This window comes from Thamnophis sirtalis, unplaced genomic scaffold (assembly GCF_051295495.1).
Source record: "Thamnophis sirtalis isolate CommonGarterSnake01/CBP01778 unplaced genomic scaffold, rThaSir2_p1.2 scaffold_9, whole genome shotgun sequence".
In the NCBI taxonomy this organism is placed as follows: domain Eukaryota; kingdom Metazoa; phylum Chordata; class Lepidosauria; order Squamata; family Natricidae; genus Thamnophis; species Thamnophis sirtalis.
Window position 1 is genome coordinate 34,718,298 of NW_028261389.1, and position 24,069 is coordinate 34,742,366.

Below are 24,069 nucleotides of genomic sequence, written 5' to 3' on the forward strand. Positions count from 1 at the left end.
TGTGGTTTTAACAATTTATGTTAAAAAGAGTTATTTTTGCACATATACTGCAATACCAAATAGATGTAATCAGGATCTAAATTAGTGATAAATATGTTGTCTGTCAAAGCTCTGGAAACTGAAGACTGATATATTCCTAATACGTATATATTTGTAGCAGAGAAGAGGTAGCAACAACAAGGTGTCTGTGTGTATAATATATGATGACACAAGCATAATGATGTCATCCCACAAATGCTGCTATGCATATTTTGCAAGTATGTCGTAATGATATTTGTGTGATGATAACATTATATGCGTCTGATAATTTCGCCCCTTTAATTCTATGGAAACTGCTGGCAAAGAAGTGAGGTGTCTTGATCATCACCATATTATCAAGGTTGTCAAATTTATCCCTGGATCTCCAGACATTACTAGAAGTTGTATAACTCTAGCGCTAATTTAACATTAAAATAATAGCAAGCAGAAGAAGAAAGACAATAAAGAAAGGTAAGTTGCAATATTACATGAGGTTGACATCCACATACAAAACTGGCACTTATTTGTTCAAACAAAAATAAAGGGATAAAGAATGGGGACACATAATTGTAAAGGCAGCACTGCAGATAAGTAAACTATGCTGGCATAACTGTTCTCCGATTTCTTTGCCAATACTATTGATCTGATTCCAGTTTTCTGATTTTTTTGGGTACAGAGCCTGAATTTTAGGATCAATCAGACAAAATCTGTATTTTGTTCTCCTTGTTTCTATGAGAACTTTAAATCAAGATTTCCTGGTGTCAAAAAACCCTCTAACTTCCTCTCCTTTCCAGTTCCCCGCTCTCTCTCTTATTGAAGGAGGGCAGGAGCTTAGAATTATGATGTAAGACTCTTCGCGTTCTGACAGGCCACTCATTTAAGAGTCAAGAATTAACTTGAAGGCTTCTGGACCTTTCTGCCTTTAGAATGAGGCTAGGGGAGTGAAACTGAAGGTCTAAGGGTTCCAGAGTCACAGAAGCTTTTCAGAAGTTTAGAATTCTTATTTAAACATAAATCATAATAAAGCTTTGGCATTGGCATTTTATATTCTCCATATTAAGTGATTGTGTTCCATGAAGCATTATGAGAATTCATTTTGTGATTGCAAAATTATGTATAATTAGGTTTATAAATTGTATCACAAATACAATTTATAGTAATGTACTAATACTTGTATAAAATGTACAAGTACACTGAGAAATTAAGGCAAACTAATACAGTCAAAATTTCCGCCACTGATTCCGGTGAACTGGTGTGAACTGGCTGAATACCACCTCTGAAGCAGATACATAGGATGAGAGGGAGCTATCACTTTCATTGTTACAGTGCTTTTTATCTTCTAAGACATTAGGGCGTTCTAAAAGAAAACTGTATAGATAATGTAATGCAAATAGATTGATTTATGTTCTATTCATTTATATTGAAAAATTAATAATTTATTTTTGTATAATTTCCACTGCAAGAAATACTCTTCATTATTTATAAACAGTTTATGATAACAGTTCAATAGCTACTGAAAAATGAAAAAGAAATAAAGAACTTTTGATCTGACTCTTATAGAATTATGTAACTCAGTCACATTTGTATTTTATTATTAGTTATTAGCAGTTGTTCTACTTGTTGAGAGTATTGAAAACATGCTGTCCTTTAATAATTTTTACTTTTTAGAAGTGTTGCAATATGGTATCACTGTTTTGCATATGATGTGGACATAGGATGAGAAATTATTAATTGCTAAAAACAAAGAAATGTACTTTTTCAGTGAGTTAAACTATAACAACATTTGAAACAGGCATTCCATCCAAATGCTGAATCCAAATTCCACACTGAAAGTAACATACTTTCCATATTTAGACGCACAACTAAAATATGCTTCCTTATAACTGCATACTTGACTTTCCAGTTTTCTTACAGCAGTGTTTAGTCCCAGCCAAACTTTCAACACAGCTGAAAATGCACATTTTATCAAATGGGCTAAATAAGGCAACATTTCGATTTCTTTCTTTTTTCTTTCTCCTTTACAGTTCATACCAGCAGCATATCTCCTAGCAATTGAAGAGGTGAATTTCCCCCAGGGCTTTAGCCTCCATTACCTCTATGCAAAATTTGGGCAATGGGAATGCTGCCTACATTCTTAAATTAAAAATCTTTCACATTTAATGTTTCAAATCATGATAGAGGAGAATATTTGTACCTCAGCATTGAAATGAGGAGTTATTGATACTCTCTAAGCTTGGTTGTTTTCTTGTAGATGGTTCATTATTCAAACTAGGTAATATCATCACTGCAATAATTTGTGTCAGCAAGAAAACAGAGAGCACAAAAAACTCCTCAATCATAATAGCATTATGGAATATGTCAACGTTGGATGAAATCAGCTGACCCTTCCTCCAGGTTTGATTTAAGTACGTTCAAGGTCTTTTCAATAAACCTATTGAGCTTGAGAGCTCCCCCCCCCCCTCTCCTTATCCCTTATGTTATGGGCACCATTATGAAAATGTCATAGAAAATAAAGGATTTCTGGTTGTAACATATAGCTCTGAAAGCCGGACCATCCAAAGGCTGAATTTTTTTTAAAAATGCCTTTGGACTATGGTACTGTAGAAAACAGTAGAGAATATATTGGATAAAAAGTGTGAATAATTAAATATTAAATGAAGTAAAATCAGACCAACCAATGAAAATACTAATTATACATTTAGGGAACCTAATGTGCAGGGAAGTAAGAGTCATTGGAGAAGATTCTTGGGAAAATCCAGGCCAGTTGAAAAAGAGATTGATAGAATATTATCAATGATGACAAAAGCATGAATTTATAAGAGCTCAAAGAAGTAGTTACTGGCGGACAATCCTTGTGAAATGATGCCCATCAAGTTATTATGAGTCAGAAACAGCTGAACAATGGCAAATGTATAATTGGTTAAAATGGCAAAAGAATCTGTATAAAAAGGTTATGGGAAATTCAAATTTGGCATAAAGGAAGTATTTTTCCCTAACCCTTACACATTTTAGGATGGGGTGAGACTACATGCATGAAAAAGGTGAAATCATAGGCCGTTATTTAGGCAGACAACTTAGAATATGTCTGAAAGATAAGGGCAATGGCATTTATGAGGGTTTTTAAAAAAAATTCTTCTTTTTTAAATTTTTTTTTATTTTAAACACATAAACACATTAACAAAAACAAACACACGACTAAAACAACATAGGAATAAGAAGTTCCATCATATATCATACAGCAGTTCCATATCTGTTTCTTTACAGTTAATGTTTTCCCTTCTATACATTTCTATCTTGCATTCATGGTCCCCTTATTCGTTATCCATTTTTATGTACTATTCTATATTTATTTATACAGCTATTTATAACAAAATATTGTTTACCTATATTATGCTTTATATTCTTACTATCATTTATTCTCTTACATACAATTATAGGTATACATTCACATAGTTATTCTTTTTCTTTGCCATTCTTATAGTTTTGTTATTCCATTTAAAAGGTTATAATATACAGTTTGGGTTGCTTTGTTTACCATCCCTAGCACCTGTTGTAACACCACCTTATTTTCCCTTTCTTTTCTCCCTCCCTTCCTTCTCTACTTCTTTCCTTCCTCCTCTCCTTCCCCTTCCTTCTTCCCTTACCTCTCCCCTACTCCTACCCTCTCTCTTCCCCTTCCTGCCCTCTCTCCTTCTCTTTCTCTCCCTTCCACCCACCTCTCCTTACCTCTTTCTTCTTCCCTTTCCTCTCCTCCACTCTTCCTCCTCCCCTCCTACTATCTCTCCTTCTCTTTCTCTCCCTTCCACCCTCCTCTTTTCCCTTCCTTCTTCCCTCCTTCTCTACTTCCTTCCTCCTCTCCTTCTCCTTCCTTCTTCCCTTACCTCTTCCCTACTCCTGCTCTCTCTCTTCCCCTTCCTGCCCTCTCTCCTTCTCTTTCTCTCCCTTCCACCCTCCTCTCCTTCTCTTTCTCTCCCTTCCACCCACCTCTCCTTACCTTTCTTCTTCCCTTTCCTCTCCTCCACTCTTCCTCCTCCCCTCCTACTATCTCTCCTTCTCTTTCTCTCCCTTCTACCCTCCTCTCTTTTACCTTCCTTCTTCCCTCCTTCTCTACTTCCTTCCTCCTCTCCTTCTCCTTCCTTCTTCCCTTACCTCTTCCCTACTCCTGCTCTCTCTCTTCCCCTTCCTACCCACTCTCCTTCTCTTTCTCTCCCTTCCATCCTCCTCTCCTTACCTCTTTCTTCTTCCCTTACCTCTCTTCCACTCTTCCTCTTCCCTTCCTATTATCTCTCCTTCTCTTTCTCTCCCTTTCACCCTCCTCTCCTTTCCCTTCCTTCTTCCCTCCCTTCTCCACTTCCTTCCTCTTCTCCTTCCTTCTTCCCTTACCTCTTCCTTGCTCTTCCTCTTCCCCTTCCTACCCTCTTCCTCTCCCTTCCACCCTCCTCTCCCTCCTTCCTTCTTCCCTCCTTCCTCTTCCTCTCATCCTCCTCTCTCCCTTTCTTTTTCTGTTGTTAGAGGTATCTCTTTCAAATCTCAGTTTATGTTTTCTTGGGGATGGTATTTCCACAAACCCAGATATAGTTTCGTATCATTTCCTTTTTTCTCTTTCGTTCTACAGTCTATATGCCAGCCATTGTCCTGGTTTGTTGGCTTGTTCAAAGTAATTCTGTCTGACTATTTTAATTTTCTGTGCTAATTCCTTTGAGTTATTAAATTGATCTGCCCACTCATTTGGTTCTATTTCAATTTCGTCTACTTGATTACATAGCCCAGATGAAATCCAAGCCCTATCGATTCTTACTTCCTGTATACAAGCTATATCTACTCTCAATTTCTTAAGTTTATTAAACATCTGGGCTCTTTTTTTGGTGCATTCAGTCCAAGTTTATCAAGGTAATTGTTATTTCTTGATCCATCTTTAGCTGGGTTTTTTTTTTTTTACTTCTAGTTTGTATCCGACTTTTTCCTCCCGCGCCTTCGTTCTCTGCTCTCTCTCTTTCTTGCCTCTGTTCTTCTCTCCTGTTTCTTTCCTTGTCTCCTAATGTTTCTTCCTCTCGACCCCTACTTTCTAGGTCCTCTTTACTTCTTTGTTCTTCTTTCCCTTTGCAGTATTCTTCATAGAATTTCTGTGCTTCTTCTATATTCTCTATCTTATGTCTTTTTCCTTGCCAAGATACCAGAACCCCTTCTGATACCAACCATCTATACATTATTCTGTTTTTATTTAACTGATTTCTTAAAAATTGGTACTGCCTACGTTGTTCCCAAATTCTCCGTGGAATCTGTTTAAGCGTGATCAACTCTTTTCCCTGTAATGTAATAGTCTATTCTCTGGTTTTTTTGTACACTTCATCTCTTGTTGTTTCTTTTTTTTTGCAAATCTTACATGCACTTCTCTCGGGAGTCTATGTCTTCTGGCATAATTAGTATGCACCCGGTAAGCTTCATCGACATCTCATCTCAACTCTTGTTCTTTTCTTTGGAGAATTTCAGTGAAGATTTCAATCATTTTTCCTTTCAGGTCTTCCTCCTTCTCTTCCGGTATGTTTTGGAATCTTAAGTAGAGTGCAGCTCTTTCATTTTCAAGTCGGGTTATTGATATTTCTAATTCTTTATTAAGTTGTTTATATTCCAATTCCATTTTTCCCATCTTCTGATCTGCTTGTTCTATTTTTTCTTCTATACACTGGATTTTCTGTTCATTGATTGCTAAGGCATTCTGTATCCTTTCAATTTTGTCATCTACATTTTTGATAGTTCCTTTCAATTCTCCGATTTCATTTTTCATTTCTTCATGATTCCTCCTTGTCTCTTCATGATTAGTAGTTGTCACTTCTTGGCTTTTCGCCAATGTCCCTTGTATCATCTGGAGGATCAATTGCATACTCTGCATCGTTGGAGTTGGCCCCATTGTTCCTGCCATCTTTTCACCTTTCTCCAACCCCAACACACTCTCAATTGATCTTTGATTTGAGGAGGGGGATGTTGCTGAAATCACATTCGGTGTAGTTTTTTTCACTAATTTTACTGAAGTTGCCATTTTTATCCCCCTATTTATCCTTGCCCACAATTGCATATAAGTTTTACTTTACTTCTACTTTATCAATAATATCAATAATATAAGTAATTGTATATTTCAATATTTAACAATAATTAACCTTCCTTAATATTACGTTTCAATACCTAAACGTTCCTATGTGGTATTCAGTTCTATTTTTGGTCCTTAATTAATATATATCATAGATTTATATACCACACTATTATCTTATACCAATAGATGTCTCTCAATTTTATCAATTATACAGGTATTCAATTCTAATAATTAGTTTCTCTCTCTCTCTCTCTCTCTGTATGTATGTATGTGTATATATATGTGTGTGTGTATGTGTGTGTGTTGTATTTGTGCTGATAAATAAATAAAGGGAGACTATCAGCACAAATACAACACAAATGTAACAAAGGCAACAGTAAAAAAATATTGGGTTTCAGGTCATGATGGACTCTTGTGACGAGCCGATGGACAGATGATGGAAGCAGTTAGCTTCCTCCCATAATTGGGGCTTACCAGGGGTTGTAAAAATTTAATAGATACCTTTCACCCTGGCTTCGCTGATAACGGATAAGAGCCTGTGGCCTAATGGCTAAGATGTCTGCCTAGTATGTAATATAGCCCAGGTTCAAATCCCAGTAAGGATATGGCTAGCTGATGAGAGCTAAATAGCTTGAAATAGATCTATACTAGTCTCCCTTTATTTATTTATCAGCACAAATAAAAAAACACAAATATAACAAAGGCAACAGTAAAAAAATATTGGGTTTCTGTCGTGATGGACTCTTGTGACGAGCCGATTGACAGATGATGGAAGCAGTTAGCTTCCTCCCATAATTGGGGCTTACCAGGGGTTGTAAAAATCTAATATGTATATATGTATATGTGTATGTGTATGTGTGTGTATCAGCTTATGTCACCGTTGTTTTCTTGCATCAGATTTCACGGTCCAAATTTACAGTCCACTAGGTGTCACCCTCTCTTCACTGTCACTGTTAATATCCATGATTCCAGCAAAAAAGTGAAGAAAAGGTCTCCTTCCAAAACAGTCCTCTTTCTACTGTTTCTGACAGTGTTCCAAGTTCCGAGGCAAATAAATATCCAGTACTTATAAGTTCAACTATTCTTTGGGAAAAACAAAACAGCAGAAGGAAGAGCGAGAAGAAAAAAAAAACTCAACTACCAACCCAACTGTTAAACAATCTGAGCAGATATTATTTTCTACTCCTGTTGTCCATGCTGGGTTTTCGTTCTCACTGTGGCCAATTCCTTCAACTTATTCGGGCTGTCCCTTCCAACTCAGCGTCTCCTGCTTCATTTCTTTTCGGCAAAATTGAACTGCAAAAACAGGCTCCTTCCCAGTGCCTTCTTCTTTCCAGCTCACCCTCTCTGCCAATTTCGTGTTGTCCTCCTCTTTGGGTTGTCAGCATTAGTAACAAATATCCCAATTTCAACTGCTTTCTCTCTCTCTTCCTTCTTATGCGGTCGCCATCGCTCCGGTCCTAACCAAATGGCAGGATATTTCCTCATCCATTTAGAGGGTTTCTCCTATCCGCTGGGGGATTTGCCTTATCACCCCAGCGTCTACAGAGTATTCCCCTTAATCTGCTGGCCCCTTCAGGATAAACAGCGCTCAAAAATGAGCCCAAACGAAGAAGTTAGAGTTAGAGGTTAGGAGAGCTCCCTTTCCTCCACTCTAAGCACGATGACGTCACCAAATTTCTTCTACTGAAGCCAAAATCACAGAAAATGTAATATAAATATTAAGTAGGTAATGTATAGGAAATAAATAGTAGCAAAAGAACTTAACATTCAGCATTTCCATACAAATATCAGAAAAAACTTTCTGATTATGACTAGAAACTACCATTTACAAAACAAAACTTTCTTACTATCCCCTACTATCCCTCATGTCAACCCATGATGATTCAAAAGGTCATAGATTTGATCTAATCGGGACCACATTTCTAACCCAGGCAAAATCAACCAGAGAGAGAATTCCTTGAAGCCTGGTTTTCTACCAATAAGTCAATAAACAGACACATTGATATCAACTCAGTCTACCAATCGCTGAGAATGAAAGAACTGCATCAACCATGATGCCGAAGATAGCATTTAAAAAACGAACAAATAGGCACCCCATTAACATAGCAACAAAATTATAACCCATCGTCTCAAAAGAAATCAGACCATGTCTCAGTAACAGCCAGCCACTTATCAAACAAGTCGAAACCAGACCATGACTCAGATGCATCCAGATAAACAACTCTAATCCTAATCTGCATCACACAGACAGTACTTTAGCCCAGCAACAACAGCTATCCAATCAAACAGTCCGAAATCAAATCAAATGGTGATGAAACATCTGCAACCAAATTGCCAAGCTCGGAGCTCAAACCAACAACCAACCCAAGCTACTAATATTCGAACACATTTCAAAACTTTCTTATGTCTAGCCTCCTCTTCCCAGTTTGGTATTGGTGATAAATAGCATGTTTAGAAATAAATGTACCAGTTATTGGAAACAGGATTATGAGATTTCAGGTTGTTTCAGATTTAGATTTAACTGATTTTGGACAAGGCTCATTTTGATTCAGAAATTTGTTGGATGAATACAAAACATACTTCTAGAAAATACCACATGCTTCATAAGTAAAGGTAGGTAGAACCACTGTCCTCTTCACAAATTTAGACATTTATAAATACTGGAACTATGATTTTAATGGTTAATTTTTTTAAAACTTAGTATTATTTGTAGCTCTAATTCATTGCCCTCCGTTGGGGAATCATGTCCTTTAATGTCTTTAATAATTTTGAAACTGAATTACACTATGAGCCCTTTCTAGGCCAAATGGCAACTTATAAATATTGTTAATGTTTTAATGCCTCTTGGCTACATCTTTGATTGGCTCTGCATGCCTGGTAGTCCTCAAATCAACTGGACAACAATCACAAAGTGAAGTGATATAACAAAGATAGGCAATGTTCTTTACTTTTTTGAACCTATATAGATCAGAGGTGGGTTTAAGGCCGGTCCTATCCTATCCAGTATGCGCATACTGGTTGAAAGAATTTAGCGTGCCTTCCCATACTGGGGCTTCCAGGAGCCCGGTACCGGAACAGTCCCTCTCCTGGCCTGCCTCCCCCCGCTCGCCCACCAGCAGAAGCCTTCCGGGAGGTTTTGGCTGGCGGATGCACAGAAGGAGGGTAGGGAAACAGAGGGAGAAAATTGCATGGATTCCCCACCCCCTTCGTTGGAAACGAGGCAGCTGTCAGAGGAGAGAGCAGCGTGTGCCCGTGGGCTTGTCCAACGAATCCTCCCCTCCTGTTCCTTCTTCTGCTGTTTGAAAAGCTGCGTGGGTCACGCTCCCTTGTCTTTCATAGCCGCCTCGTTTCCAATGGGGGGGGGAGGAAGAAATCCATCTTTTCCGTCCCTCTCCATGGATCCCTGCCCCAATTGGAAATGAGGCAGCTGTGAAAGACAAGGGAGTGCGACCCGCGTAGCGCGTACAAACAGCAAAAGAAGGAACATGACAAGAGTTACACACGAGGTTTTTCAAACAGCCAAACTCCCATCCTGTTCCTTCTTTTGCTGTTTGTACACGCCACACGGGTAGCGCTCCCTTGTCCTGGCTGCCCTGCTGCCTCTGCCTTCCCTCCAAGAGTCTCCACTCTCTATAATTGTGCAGGCTGTGCACACACACCTATGTTTTCCAAGGCGTGGAGCGACTCTGGAGCCCATCCGCGACTCCCCATGGAAAACATAGGCCTGTGCGCACAGCCTGCACAATTACAGCCCCGGAGAGCGGAGACTCTCAGAGGGAAGCCAGAGGCAGCGGGGCAGCGGGGTCTCTCGCCCTCAGAGGGAGGAAGGGCAAGTTGGGAGAGGGGCTTTGGTCCTGCTGCCTCTGGTGGATGGAGCTTTACTGTCCTGCAGCGAAGATTCCATCCCTCTTTTCCACGGCATGGGGCCGCGGCCGGAAGACGAGGAACGCAAGGGGGACCAGCAGGGCCTCGTCCTTCTGAAGAGGATTTGTCCCCGAAGAGGGCAGATGTGGTGGCATTGGTCTTGGGATGTTCTGCGGAGCCCCCCAGGTAAAAATGCCGCTGCCAGGTACTTTTAACCATATATTTTGGTCCTATAACTGCAGAATGCTGCAAAAAACCATAAATACAGGCCAGTTGTTGAGTGTTTCAATTGTGATTGGAACACTCAACACGGTGACCACAGTATGTATGTGTGTCTGTTTCTGTGTCTGTGTCTGAGTGTGAGTGAGAGAGACAGACAGACAGACAGAAAGAGGCACAGAGAGAGAGGGGGGATGAGATAGACAGACACATACACAAACAGAGGGAGGGAAGAGATAGATACACAGAGAGAGAGAGAGAGAGAGACAGACAGACAGACACAGAGAGAGAATGACAGAGAGAGAGGGAGGGAGGGAGAGACAAAGAGCCACACACAGAGACAGACAGAAAGACACAGAGAGAGAGAGAGAGACAGAAAGAGAAAGAGAAAGAAAGGAAGAAAAAAAGAAAGTGGGAAAGAGAGATGAAAGAAAGAAAAAAAGGGAGAGAGAGGCAAAAGAAGGAAGAAGAGCGAGAGAGAAAAAGAAAGAGAGAAAGAGAGAGAGAACTTATGACTACAATTGAGCCCAAAATTTTGGTTGCTAAGCAAGAGCATTGTTAAGTGAGTTTCATCACATTTTCCAAGTTGGCCACACCCACCTGGTCACATGACTGCCGAGCCACTCCCACAAAACAGGCCATAACTACAGAATAGGTTCTAAAAAATTTTTAAACCCACCGATATACATACACCTGGGTATATGAGAATATAATTTAAATTATTCCTACATAGATTCAAAACATTAGACTGAGGTGACTCTCTAACAACTGCAGAACAATTGGATGCTTATGAATATTTTGAGTGTCAGTAATTTGAAAGTGATCTTGAAATAAATAAAAATAAATGCTCTTGCTGCTCAAGAACTCAGAATCGCCAGAATAGCCAGAAAGCCCAATAATATTTCAAAAAAAGTTTTCAAGCAGCTACTGTTGTTTCACTGATGTGAAAATCCTTTTGATGCATGTTTGAAGTACATGTTGCCTGAGTAACAAGCAATTATATCCATAAATTAGATTATTGTGAATTTATCTGTATATTTCAAACATAATATACAGATAAACTTACAATTATCTAATTTGTTTGTATTCAGAGAAGAAATATTCGTATTTTTCGGAGTATAAGACGCACCGGAGTATAAGACGCACCAAGGTTTTGAAGAGGCAATTTTTTAAAAAAAGTAGGTAGATAGAGGGATAGAGAGGGAGAGAGAAATACAGTAGGTAGGTAGGGAGAGAGAGTAGGTAGGTAGGTAGGTAGGTAGATAGATAAAGGTGTGTGTATGTGTATATATATATATATATATATATATATATATATATATATATAGAGAGAGAGAGAGAGAGAGAGAGAGAGAGAGAGAGAGAGAGAGAAAGAGAGAGAAAGAGAGAGAAAGAGAGAAAGAAAAATACAATAGGTAGGTAGGGAGAGACAGATAGTAGGTAGGTAGGTAGATGTTTCCAGGTATATTTATCCATGTGCTGGAGAAGGAAATCGCTGACAATCTGCAGCACTTAAGACTTCGTTTCTGGTGGCACAGCACTTGATCAATGTAATTCTCATCAATCAGTTAAACAGCTTTCCAAAAGGAAAAAAAAGGTTTGCACTCTGCAAACCTCCCAAAAAAGGCCCATTTTTCATGAAAACGCCCCCATTTTTTGTAAAAAACAAAATTGCATGCATAGCCTTATGGAGGCTTATAGAGTGCTGCTGGGAGCTGGGGGGGGGGGCAAAAACAGGCCATTTTGTGATCATTTCTCCCCTCCCCAGCCCCCAGGAACTCTCTGAAAGCCTCCATAAGGGTATCCACGGCCATGTTGGTGAGGAGGGCGGGGCTTCAGGAGGCAAAAATGCTACATTCGATGTATAAGACACACCCAGATTTTCAGCCTCTTTTTTGAGGAAAAAAGGTGTGTCTTATACTCTGAAAAATACGGTAGCTCTTCTGGCATGGCTTTCTTTAAATACAAAAGTGGACAGAACAATACTAGATGATGATAACAGAGTATCTTAGAAACAAAATGAAATACTTCAGTTTTTCTAAGATCTTCCAACCATCTCTGTTCCTGCTCTCATCAATCATTATGACAATTGCAAATAACTGTAGTTTTTTTTTTTTAAAGAAAATCATTCTATTAATTGATATAGAGAGAAATTCTATGGAGGTTGATAGATATTCTAAATATAGTATTTCACAGCAGGGATAACTTTGTAAAGCACTTAGGAAAACAATAGAACTAAATACCTGTGGGATGAGAAATTGGTGATGTAACAAATCCAGAAGAGGAAGCTTCCATGTTTATAGACTTTCTAACTTGTGGAAATGAAGAATGCCTAACCACAGATGGATGTTGTAATAGCCAATTATTTGCTGTACTTCTCCTGTGGTAGACCTGTGTACAATTTTCAGCCCCATGAATACACAAGCTTTTACCTATCAAAAAGGAAAAGATAAAAGTTTATAGGAGGCAAACTTTGAATAACTAGTACAAATTTTGGTGTAAAATCTGAAATGAAAAGTTGAAAGAAATGTCTAAATTTTATGCTAATCTGGATTCACAATTTAAATTTGAACATTTCCCGGTTTTGAGAGTTATTATTGCGATATATTATTAAGTATCACCTTGTTATGGAGGCTCTTAAGGTACTTCCAGATGAATAGTTCCTAATAATACCAAGTAATGGGCTCTCTTCAGTATGAAAAAAGGGGGATGGGAACTGGCAAAATAATAATAGTTTATTCGCAGCTAATAAAATTCCCACATCTGTGCAAATATTAAAGATACAAGACCCTATCTTTTTATATCTTATCATTACCCCCTTAGTGGTTTTAAGAGATGGTAGAGGAATAATTTATCTACAGTGGGGCAAAAAAGTATTTAGTCAGCCACCAATTGTGCAAGTTCTCCCACTTAAAAAGATGAGAGAGGCCTGTAATTGACATCATAGGTAGACCTCAACTATGAGAGACAAAATGAGGAAACAAATCCAGACAATCACATTGTCTGATTTGGAAAGAATTTATTTGCAAATTATGGTGGAAAATAAGCATTTGGTCACCTACAAACAAGCAAGATTTCTGGCTCTCATAGACCTGTAACTTCTCCTTTAAGAGGCTCCTCTGTCCATTCATTACCTGTATTAATGGCACCTGTTTGAACTTGTAGTAGTATAAAAGACACCTGTCCACAACCTTAAACAGTCACACTCCAAACTCTACTATGGTGAAAACCAAACAGCTGTCGAAGGACACCAGAAACAAAATTGTAGACCTGCACCAGACTGGGAAGACTGAATCTGCAATAGGCAATCAGCTTGGTGTGAAGAAATCAACTGTGGGAGCAATAATTAGAAAATGGAAGACTGGGGCTCCACACAAGATCTCACCCTTTGGGGTCAAAATGATCACAAGAACGGTGAGCAAAAATCCCAGAACCACACGGGGGGACCTAGTGAATGACCTGCAGACAGCTGGGACCAACGTAACAAAGGCTACCATCAGTAACACACTACCCTGCCAGGGACTCAGATCCTGCAGTGCCAAACGTGTCCCCCTGCTTAAGCCAGTACATGTCCAGGCCCATCTGAAGTTTGCTAGAGAGCATTTGGATGATCAAGAAGAGGATTGGGAGAATGTCATATGGTCAGATGAAACCAAAGTAGAACTGTTTGGTAGAAACACAACTCGTCGTTGTTTGGACGAAAGAGAATGCTGAGTTGCATCCAAAGAACACCATACCTACTGTGAAGCACGGGGGTGGCAACATCATGCTTTGGGGCTGTTTCTCTGCAAAGGGACCAGGACAACTGATCCATGTACAGGAAAGAATGAATGTGGCCATGTATCGTGAGATTTTGAGTGCAAACCTCCTTCCATCAGCAAGAGCATTGAAGATGAAACGTGGCTGGGTCTTTCAGCAGGACAATGATCCCAAACACACCGCCTGGGCAACGAAGGAGCGGCTTTATAACAAGCATTTCAAGGTCCTGGAGTGGCCTAGCCAGTCTCCAGATCTCAACCCCATAGAAAACCTTTGGAGGGAGTTGAAAGTCTGTGTTACCCAGTGACAGCCCCAAAACACCACTGCTCTAGAGGAGATCTGCATGGAGGAATGGGCCAACATACCAGCAACAGTGTGTGCCAACCTTGTGAAGACTTACAGACATCGTTTGACCTCTGTCATTGCCAACAAAGGATATATAACAAAGTATTGAGATTAACTTCTGATATTGACCAAATGCTTATTTTCCACCATAATTTGCAAATAAATTCTTTCCAGATCAGACAATGTGATTGTCTGGATTTGTTTTCTCCTTTTGTCTCTGATAGTTGAGGTCTACCTATGATGTCAATTACAGGCCTCTCTCATCTTTTTAAGTGGGAGAACTTGCACAATTGGTGGCTGACTAAATACTTTTTTGCCCTGCTGTAGTTACAAAGGTGAGCTTAGCTGTTCTGACCAAGGCTTCCTGAGACAGTAAAAAGTACCCACTTAGTCCCAAATACCCTCTTTTTATTTCAACGGGTGTGAATTATGTTCATTCACAGCATAATGAGTCACAAATAGTTTGTAAAGAGTCTGACAGACGTCTGCCAAAGTCCTTCAGGATAAGGTTGATAAGCACCCTTTAAATATCTCCCTTTAAATATTGCGAAAGACCTAATTGGCAATTAGCTTTGCAAAGCTACATGGAGCACAGAGTCAAAACAGAACTTTAGACTTTAAACCAACCAGAACGAACAAAGTTGCTTCCTGCAAAGGCTCATATGCCTTTGCTCCTCCTTTATGTCTTATGGGAGGGGCCAATCAACTCCAAGCCTTACTCCCGAGTCGCCTCTCTTGTCTTAACTGTTCTTGCCTTCTGGCAGCTCTGTGCATACGCGCACTGGGAACAGGCTCCCCCTGTTCCTCTGCCTCACTGATGTCCAACTCTGGCAGCTCCGGGGGCAGCACATAACTCCCAGATGGCCCTGCCCCACTCTCTGCCGCCAATGCAGAACCCTCATCCGAGCCTTCCCCAGACTCCAGGACTGGCCCATGTTCCTCCTCAACCTCCTCACTGTGCGACTCTGCTGTCAGCTCCGCAGGCCGCCAGTAGACCACAACACTAGTTTTCCTTTCCACTTTATGATATATTTATTCAAGGACAAACATTTTTCAACTCTTGAATGAATTCAGCAGCTTGGATGAAAATACTTTAAATTTTTCTAAAGCATTCTAATGCTTTGAAGAAAAATGACAAACTATTCTGATTGTATAGTGGAAAATAATTTACAATATTTCTTAAGGGAGCGATGAATCTATAGATGTAAATTAAAAATGGAATTTATGCTTCCATTCACTTTTTATATCAGTCCTTCCCAAAGTAAAGATGCTAGATGTCTTTGACCACAAATCCTATTATTCCCACTAAATCTCTATGGGTTAGGGAAACTGGTACTAGCAAACTGGTAACAACAGAATCATATGAAGCCTTCACTTAAAATATTTGCATTAGTTAATCTGAACAAAACTGAGCATTTTGGAAATTATAACAAAACTGGTTCTAATATATTGCTGCCTATGATTAGGGGATAAATAGGAAATATCTGGTTTCATGTATTTGACCTGAGCTCATCTGGTTCATAGAGCAGTTACAAATGTAGCATGTAAATGCTTTTCATTGAAATAACGACAACCCGATAGATATTGCTTGGGATTTAAAAAAAACTTAAGGCTCCTAAACAAATTCAACCATAATGGAATAAAAGGATATGTGTTTTGTGAACTGGCAATTACTAAGAAAACAGAACGGAAAGGAGAAATTAATGGGTAATGACTAAAGAAGGGGGGGGGGAGAAGGGCTAGTGTTTCTTAAATTTGTACATAGATTGCCTTGTTTGAGGGCTGAATGAGATATATAACAGACCTAAAAAATATTCAAAAATTAACAACAGATTTTTTAGCGAACTGAAACAGATCCCTTATGAAGAAAGATTACAGCAATCAAGGCTCTTTAGTTTGAAAGAAAGGGTAATAGGATATATGGTAGAGATATTTTTTCCCTTCCATTCAATTGTGTCAAATTCCTGGACACTACCTGGACTGGTCCCTGCAGAAACATGAATACTTGTCAGATTAAATATCTAGTAATGCTGGTAGCTGTTTATTACAGTACCTTCTAAATTATGCATAACCTGTCTTAAATACTGATTGACATTGGAAGAAGTTTAGTGTCCTTTAGTCCGGGCTTCCCAATGCATACAAATGTCCTCTGTGCAACACAAAATGCTGGACCAGATAGGACTATGGCCTGATCGAACAGGGCACCCTTTACATTATTACTTTTCTAGACTAACTTTAATATCTGTGTAGATTTTTAAATGCCATGCTATCTTTATCATCTTCAAAACATAAATAAAACTTTGTAAGCCCAAGGAGCTTCCCTTTAAAAAAAACAAAAAAACAATGCTTTTATTAAAGTCTACAGAGATTCTCAGTCATCCAGGTCATGGTTGTCCCAAAGGTGCTTTTTCAGGGGGCAACTGGACTTTCTTGTTTATTCTTTGAAGACATTTCACTTCTCATCCAAGAAGCTTCTTCAGCTGTGACAGGATAGTGGTGAATGGGAGGATTTATATTCCTTGCAGCTTGTCATTTGCATCCTTTTAGAGGGTTGTTGAAGCACTTGGAGGTTTATCTGTGTCCTCAGGTCACCTGAGTAGTGTTCCTGGTTCCTGTAGTCTGCAATTTTTTCTGATGAGAAGCGAAACGTCTTCAAAGAAAAAACAAGAAGTTGCCTCCTAAAAAAGCACCTTTGGGACAAATGTTTTAACTACATGCAATTCCTGCATAGACAAAAACAGGTTCAGTTGCTGACTAGGAAAACTGAGCTATACAGTAACCAAGTTTATTATCGTTAAAGTATGTTCACAGGTATGTATTGTTACTCTTTATAAAGCCTTCTTACTGCTATATTGCTGTTTACCTGACTTCAGTTTAATTTGTAATAACTCTGTATTTGTGTAAAATAATATATTAGAAATCTGAGTTTATGTCCTTTTTACATTGAATACGGATACTATATGTGTAAAAACCTAAGATGAGTTCAAAGTTTAACAACCTCTTCCAAAAAAGGATCTTGTATGCCATTAACCGAGCCACCTTTAGACCTATAACATGATTTCTTTCTCAGGGACCTACTCTCTCAGAATTAGCCTATAACTCCATTAATTTATTAACTGCCTTGAAAAGTAAAATTGATTCAAAAATTGGGGAAAGGAATATATACCATAATTTTCCAGAAGATGAATAGAAGGCTTATACTCATGCTCTGAATTTTTAAATTAAAATACATTCAGAGAATTTCTCAATTTCTCCTATTTTCAACAACCAAATTTTATTATCTGAATTTGTATTTATCAGCATTTCCAACTTATAAATTACCGGTATATTTCCAACTCATGAGTTAACTTATAAGCATTATTATTATCCTGTACAATTATTTAGTCTACTAATAAAATGATTTGCAAATAAATGTAGCAGGATTTCCTATTTTTCTAACCCCAGAGAATATTGTTATATATTACAGAAGTTGCCCATTCTCTTACACTCATAGCAATGTTGTCCATAAATGTTATTATTTGCCTCTTTTACATATTGAAATCTTGTCAAAATTATAATCAAATAAGAGTTAGTTTCTAAAAATATCTTAAAAAATAAATATTATTTAAATTATGTTTAGTTTTGTAGCCCATAGTCCTGTTTGAGCACACCACCAAATTTCAGTTGTGTTTCTAGATACTGTCCAGAAATGCTTCATCTTTGACATTAAGGAAAAAGTAGACATATAAACCCAGGGTTCAGATGTACTTCTCCCAATATTTTTACAGCACTTAGAACAAAAAACTACCCAATTAACCTTCAGTATTAAATATAGAACACAGTTTATGTTCAGTTACTAAAAATTTAATACAATCAGAAGCAAACTGGAATATCAGAAATAAGGTTTTATATTTGCTTCATAGTAAAGGCTATCAAATTTAAACAGTAATCTCATAAGCAACATATAGCATTTCAGCTTGTTTAAGACCTTTGAAAGTAACTAGATTTGGGCTAAAATTCAGCTAATTAAGCAAAAAAAACTTGGATACATAAATCATAAAGGTAAAAAAGACGCAATTAGCAAAATTGTCATTGTACAGGATGATGCCAGCATTCTAATAACAGCAGTTGATTTTCTTCATAATTTATTCAAGAGTTTATATAATTAATTTTTATTATATTGCAATATATGCACTATACATCCTCTAAGGATTTATTTCAATTGAAGCATTTCCAATCAGATATTGGATACAAATTCTGTATTTATGAAATAAATAAAAAGTTTAGTTTTAATAACATGCATACAAGGAACTGTCAATTCATTCTGTTACTGAAAGAGGTTGTCTGTGTGCTTTTTTGTCACAATTAAGTGCCATATGTTCAGTGGGAATTTCAAATAATCTTGAACAGGATTGAAGTACTACCGGTAGGTCTATGCATATTATTTCTGTACTCCATTTTTAATTTTTTTTTCTCCAAAATCACTTAACAGTTTAAGCAAAGGTTTAGAATTACCTGAGATTATACCCAAGTATCCAAAATAAGTCATTTCATATTATGGCAAACTTATGTGAACATCCACTTAATCAAAAGAACTGTGTAATTATTTGGAAAAATAATTATTTTATAATTATGCATTAGCAATAATGTATACTCTTCTCCCCAATTATACTATGGATGAAGGAAGATGAAAAAGTGGCATTATAAGTTAACATTACATTAGAACCTCAAGGAATTTTTTGTACAGAGACCAGTACAAATGACTAAAATAAATAAGTACTTAGGATGCTATTGGCTATACTAAATCTGAGCAACAGACTATGATATAAAGATACTTAAACAGGAAAAGGTGAGGTGTCTACTGAAAAGTTATTTCCACAGTACTAAAATCTTAATACTTCATTGCCATTTCACTGATGGATTTGTGAATATTAAAGTCTGTTCAAATAGAAAGTATCTGATAATAAATATTAAAAGTTAATTGTTTAGCGTCAAAACTTTTTGTGGTAAAGGCTCAAATTTTTTAATGGGGGGAAATATATTATGTTAAAAAGAATTAAATTCAGCTGTTTTTTATCAGTTGTTTTTATCAGTCCATGAACTGAGAAAGCAACCCTCACTAATTACGGGGTTTTGTTTCAGCTGAATAATTACAAATAATAAGACTGTAAATAAAGATATATTAAAAATATATTTTACACATCTATAAAGGCCTGCCATTTTTGGTAGGCATCACATAAAGCTATCCCTTACGTACAGATATATGAAACTGTGGATAAAAAGTACAAATAATAAAACTACCTATAATTATCTTTTCTGAAAAGAGATGAATGCATTAAGGTTTAATTTAATTTAATTACCATATGCCACCAAGTTGATATTGATTGTTAGTGACTATAGAGATTTTCTTCCTGATGAACTCTGTTACCTCTCTCTTAGGTCTTTCAATGATAAAAAAATGTGAATGATGAAAATTAAATCGTCACATTAATACTTTGCAATACTTTGCAAAGACTTTCAATCTCTTTTCCTAGGTTTATATATGTACATTTTTGAAACTGTAACAGATTTCACTGTATTCATAATTTAAAGCACTTAGATAATTTAATGGAGTGACAAAAATTATCATTAAATTTACTGATCTTTGCAACCTACTTTTTTCACTGAGTGCAATAAATTTTCATGTGCCTGTCAACACAGAGATAAAATTTAACCTTAAACTAAAAAAGTTTTACGTTTCTATAAAACTTAGAATTTGCCTTAATTCAAGTACTGTAAAATAATTATGGAGACAAAAGAACCAATTAAAAGAACCAATATTGGTCATAAATAATAAACACTAAAAATGCACACATTAAATATTAGCAATAGCACCAAGCCTATAATAAGAAATATTTGAGCTGATTTCCTGTCTTGTCTCCAAAATCAAAACACACAGCTGCGGCTGCTGCTACATATCCTAAGGGCCTGATTATTTTGATACAAAACTATTTCTTTTCTCAGAAAAATACCTATGTTCACTGAAGATGCAAACAGGGTAGAATTTCTGGCTACATCCTTAATTTCCATGTTGCATTTGTGTCATATTGGGCTGAATGCATTTGCATGGATTTAACCTTTGGAAATACAGCCAAAGAAGAGAGGCTATTTGCAAAACCTTAATCCTATATGCATTAATGAATACTAACTCATAATTGCAATAACCAATACCAAACTAAGTTCCTCTTGGGCATCCCTCAATTTTTTGTCCTGCAATTTTTTCCTCTTTGTTGGGAATAAAGTTTCACTTTCTCTTTCTGCTGATGTCTACTCTGCTTGTTGATGTATATTGAAAAAAATCATTCAGTTTTTTAGTAGTTGTTATGTTTCCTTATTTGAATAATAAATAGCAACCTTCTCTCTCACTATACACCTCAATTGGCTTTATAAAACATCTTACATCTATGCTCTAAACTAAAACCTTTAAAAAGCTTTGTTTTTCATCTTTCTTAGATGAAACCCAATATTATTACGTGAGCTGATTGGCTTCAGATAAATTATGAACCAGACATATTTCAATCCCTCCAAATGAAAAAAAAATGCATAATTAGCTACGGTATTTCCTTAAAACTCTGTTGCAGGAATGGACAACACATACAGATAATGGGCTGCATGTGGCCACCAAGATCAATTTCTACAGTCACAAACTCTTCATGGAGGATCCCTTGGGCCAGTCACTTTCTCTCAGCCCTCGGAAGGAGCCAATGGCAAACCACTTTTAAAAACCTTGCCAATAAAACTTCAGGGACTTGTCCAGACAGTCTCTGAAAATCAAATGTGATTGAATAGGAGAAAGAAATATAATATAATATACCAAAACTATAGAGGGTTGGACACAAGTTATAATTCTTTCTCTTAAAAGTAAGTCCAAGTGTGGAAAAGCCTATCACCTAAATACCCATGCATACTTCTTTGACATTTGGTAGATAAATGCCATTGGGGCTAATAAATATCAGTCTTTTATGAATTTATTATGATCGTCAATAAGAAATTAAAACTTTCATTTCCAAATCTTACTTTGGATGTGTGGTTGAGTCAAGCTGAATTGGACTGATCTGACAGAGTCTGAGGACATGAAGTCTGATTGTTCATAATGTCATTTCAGATCAAAAAAGCAAACAGTTTAGTTTGAAAATACATAATGCTGTTAAAGTGCAAAAATAATTGCTTATACTAAAATACAACTAAAGCTTTATCTATGAAGACAACATCAGCACAAATCCCACAATGATTACAACCGCATTTAAGTGTGTTCATTTAAAAAGCAAGTCCTACAAGGATCAATTGGTTTTTCTTTAGTGTCTTTAGAATTCTGATTCTAAACTATGAACCAATATAAATTGATTTTTAAAGTAAAACTTGGCATCATGCTATTTATTTACAGTGATTTCAATTTGCTCACTAAATGTAAATTACAGTTGGTCTTACCTGAACTGTTATTTTGAGAGGTTTGCAGGATTAGCCAGGATTGGGTATTATGATGTCCGATTGGCCTCGAGACAGAGTTAAAACTGAAGCCACGCCTCTGTGCTCCTGGTTCCCAGTTTCAACAGCCATGTCCACTGAAAAACACCTGAAAACAAGTCATAAGGGGACACACCCTACCCCCTGAACTCCCCAACCCAATGGACCAATGCTAGGGCAGGAACCTGGCTAATCCTGCAAACTTCCCAAAGTAACAGTTCAGATAAGACCAACTGTCATTTTCTGGAGGAATTTGCAGGATTAGCCAGGATTGGGACATACCCAAGTTAATGTCCCTCAGGGGGGGGGCACTATTGGTCCTGGGCTCCCCATGTGCTACCACCTGTTGTAACACCCTATGACCAAACGCTGCATTAGCCGATACAAAAGTGTCTAACCTGTAATGCCTGATAAAGGGAGATGGGGATGTCCATGTAGCAGCCCTACAAATCTCCGCAATAGGCGCCTGTGTAGCCCAGGCCGCTGAGGTAGCCATGCTCCTGGTGGAGTGTGCTGTGATGCCCTGGAGAACCGGTAGGTGCTGAACTTCATAGGCCAGTGCAATGGCCAATCTGATCCATCTCCCTATAGCAGAGGAGGACACCCTCTTCCCCAAGGAAGACGAGTAAAAGGAAACGAAAAGTACCTCAGATTTCCTGAGGCTCTCTGTGCACCTCAGGTAAATGTGCAAGGCACACCTGACGTCAACCTGTGCCAAAGACGTTCCCTATCATGTGATGGGTCCTGGCAAAAATCCGGCACTACCACCTGCGATCTGTGAAAAAGGTAGTTTACCTTGGGGAGAAAAGTCAGATCCAGTCGCAGGACAATCCAATTATTGTGGAATGTGCAAAGATCCGACCTGGAGGACAACGACCACAGTTTGGAGATGCAACGCGCCGAAGTGACCACCACGAGGAACACTACCTTAAGGGTCACGAACTTCAGGTCAACCGTCCTCAGAGGTTCGAAGGGTGCCCCTGTCATGGCTTGGAGAACCATAGTGAGGCTCCATGTTGGAAATCTGTGGACTACCGGGGAGCGGAGGTTGCCCGCGCCACTCAGGAACCTCTTAACTAACGGAAGCGGGGAAAGTGGAAGGAGCCCTTCTCCCCAAATCATCGTCGATAGGGCCACTACCTGCCTCCTAAGGGTGCCATGTGAGAGCCCCTTATCCAACCCATCTTGGAAGAACTACAAGATGTGCGGTAATGAAACCTCGCGGGGATTCGCTCCTGAGACCCAGCACCTCTCTGCAATAACCCGCCAGGTGGAATCATAGATCCTGGTGGCGGAACCCCTGCGTGAGGCCTCAATGGTGGAGATTACCCTCTGGGAAAGCTGGGCGTCCCTCAGGCACTCCCGCTCAATCTCCATAGGGCTAGTTGCAGCCACTGTGACTTGGGATACACCAGATTCCCCTGCCTGAGCTCTACCTCTCTCCCCGGGATCCTCCACAAATGTGACACCGACAGCCACATGAGGTCCACAAACCATGCCCGGCGCGGCCAGTAAGGTGCCACTAAGATGAGCTTCGCCCTCTCTGAGATCACCTTCCGAACTACGCCAAGGAGAAGGGGAAGGGGAGGGAAAGCATAGAGCAGGCCCTCTGGCCACGAAGAGCATCGACCCCTTCTGTCCCCTGAATTGGGAACCGAGAGAAGAACCGTTCCACCTGAGCGTTCTGCAGTGAGATCCACCTCCGGAAGGCCGAACCTGGAGCAGATGATCTGTAACAGTTCTGGGAGAAGTCTCCACTCTCCGTGGTTGACCATGGCCCGACTGAACCAGTTGGCTTGATGATTGTTCACTCCCATGATGTGCTCCGCCCTGAGCGATCGGTTCGAAGAGCCCTGGAGTGTGTGCCACCTTGCTGGTTGATGTGGGCCTTCGTTGCCACATTGTCAGTTAGCACCAAGACATTCTGGTCTCGAACATAGCCCTTGAAGTGCCACAGTGCCAAGTGAATCGTTCGCCGCTCCAGCCAGTTGATATTGTGTTGGAGGTCCAACCAGGTCCAATGGCCCTGCACCATCGGGGACTCCAAGAGAGCTCCCCACCGTACAAGCTGGCATCCATTGTCAGGATGGGCGCTCCAGCCCCCTGAACTCGCAGCCCTTGTGTAGCGCCAGGGAGAGCCACCACCTCAATGACAGCTGCACCTGCGGCATCACTGGAACCTTTGCCTCGGAATTGCTGGAGTTGGACCTCTGATGAGGCAGGAGACGCCATTGAAGCGGCCTCACATGCAGAGGCCAAGGCACCACATCTATGCAAGAAATGAATTTCCC

At 38.9% G+C, this 24,069-nt stretch overlaps 1 protein-coding gene across 1 annotated transcript in view; it reads right to left on the reverse strand.

Moving 5' to 3' along the window:
• Positions 1 to 24,069, reverse strand: part of ANO4 (anoctamin 4) — a 95,331-nt gene that overhangs the window by 63,489 nt on the left and 7,773 nt on the right. The window contains exon 2 of the mRNA XM_087723303.1: positions 12,436 to 12,624. Within this exon, the coding sequence (XP_087579429.1) occupies positions 12,436 to 12,487 (52 nt within the window). The 5' untranslated portion in view covers positions 12,488 to 12,624. The remainder of the gene's footprint in view (positions 1 to 12,435; positions 12,625 to 24,069) is intronic.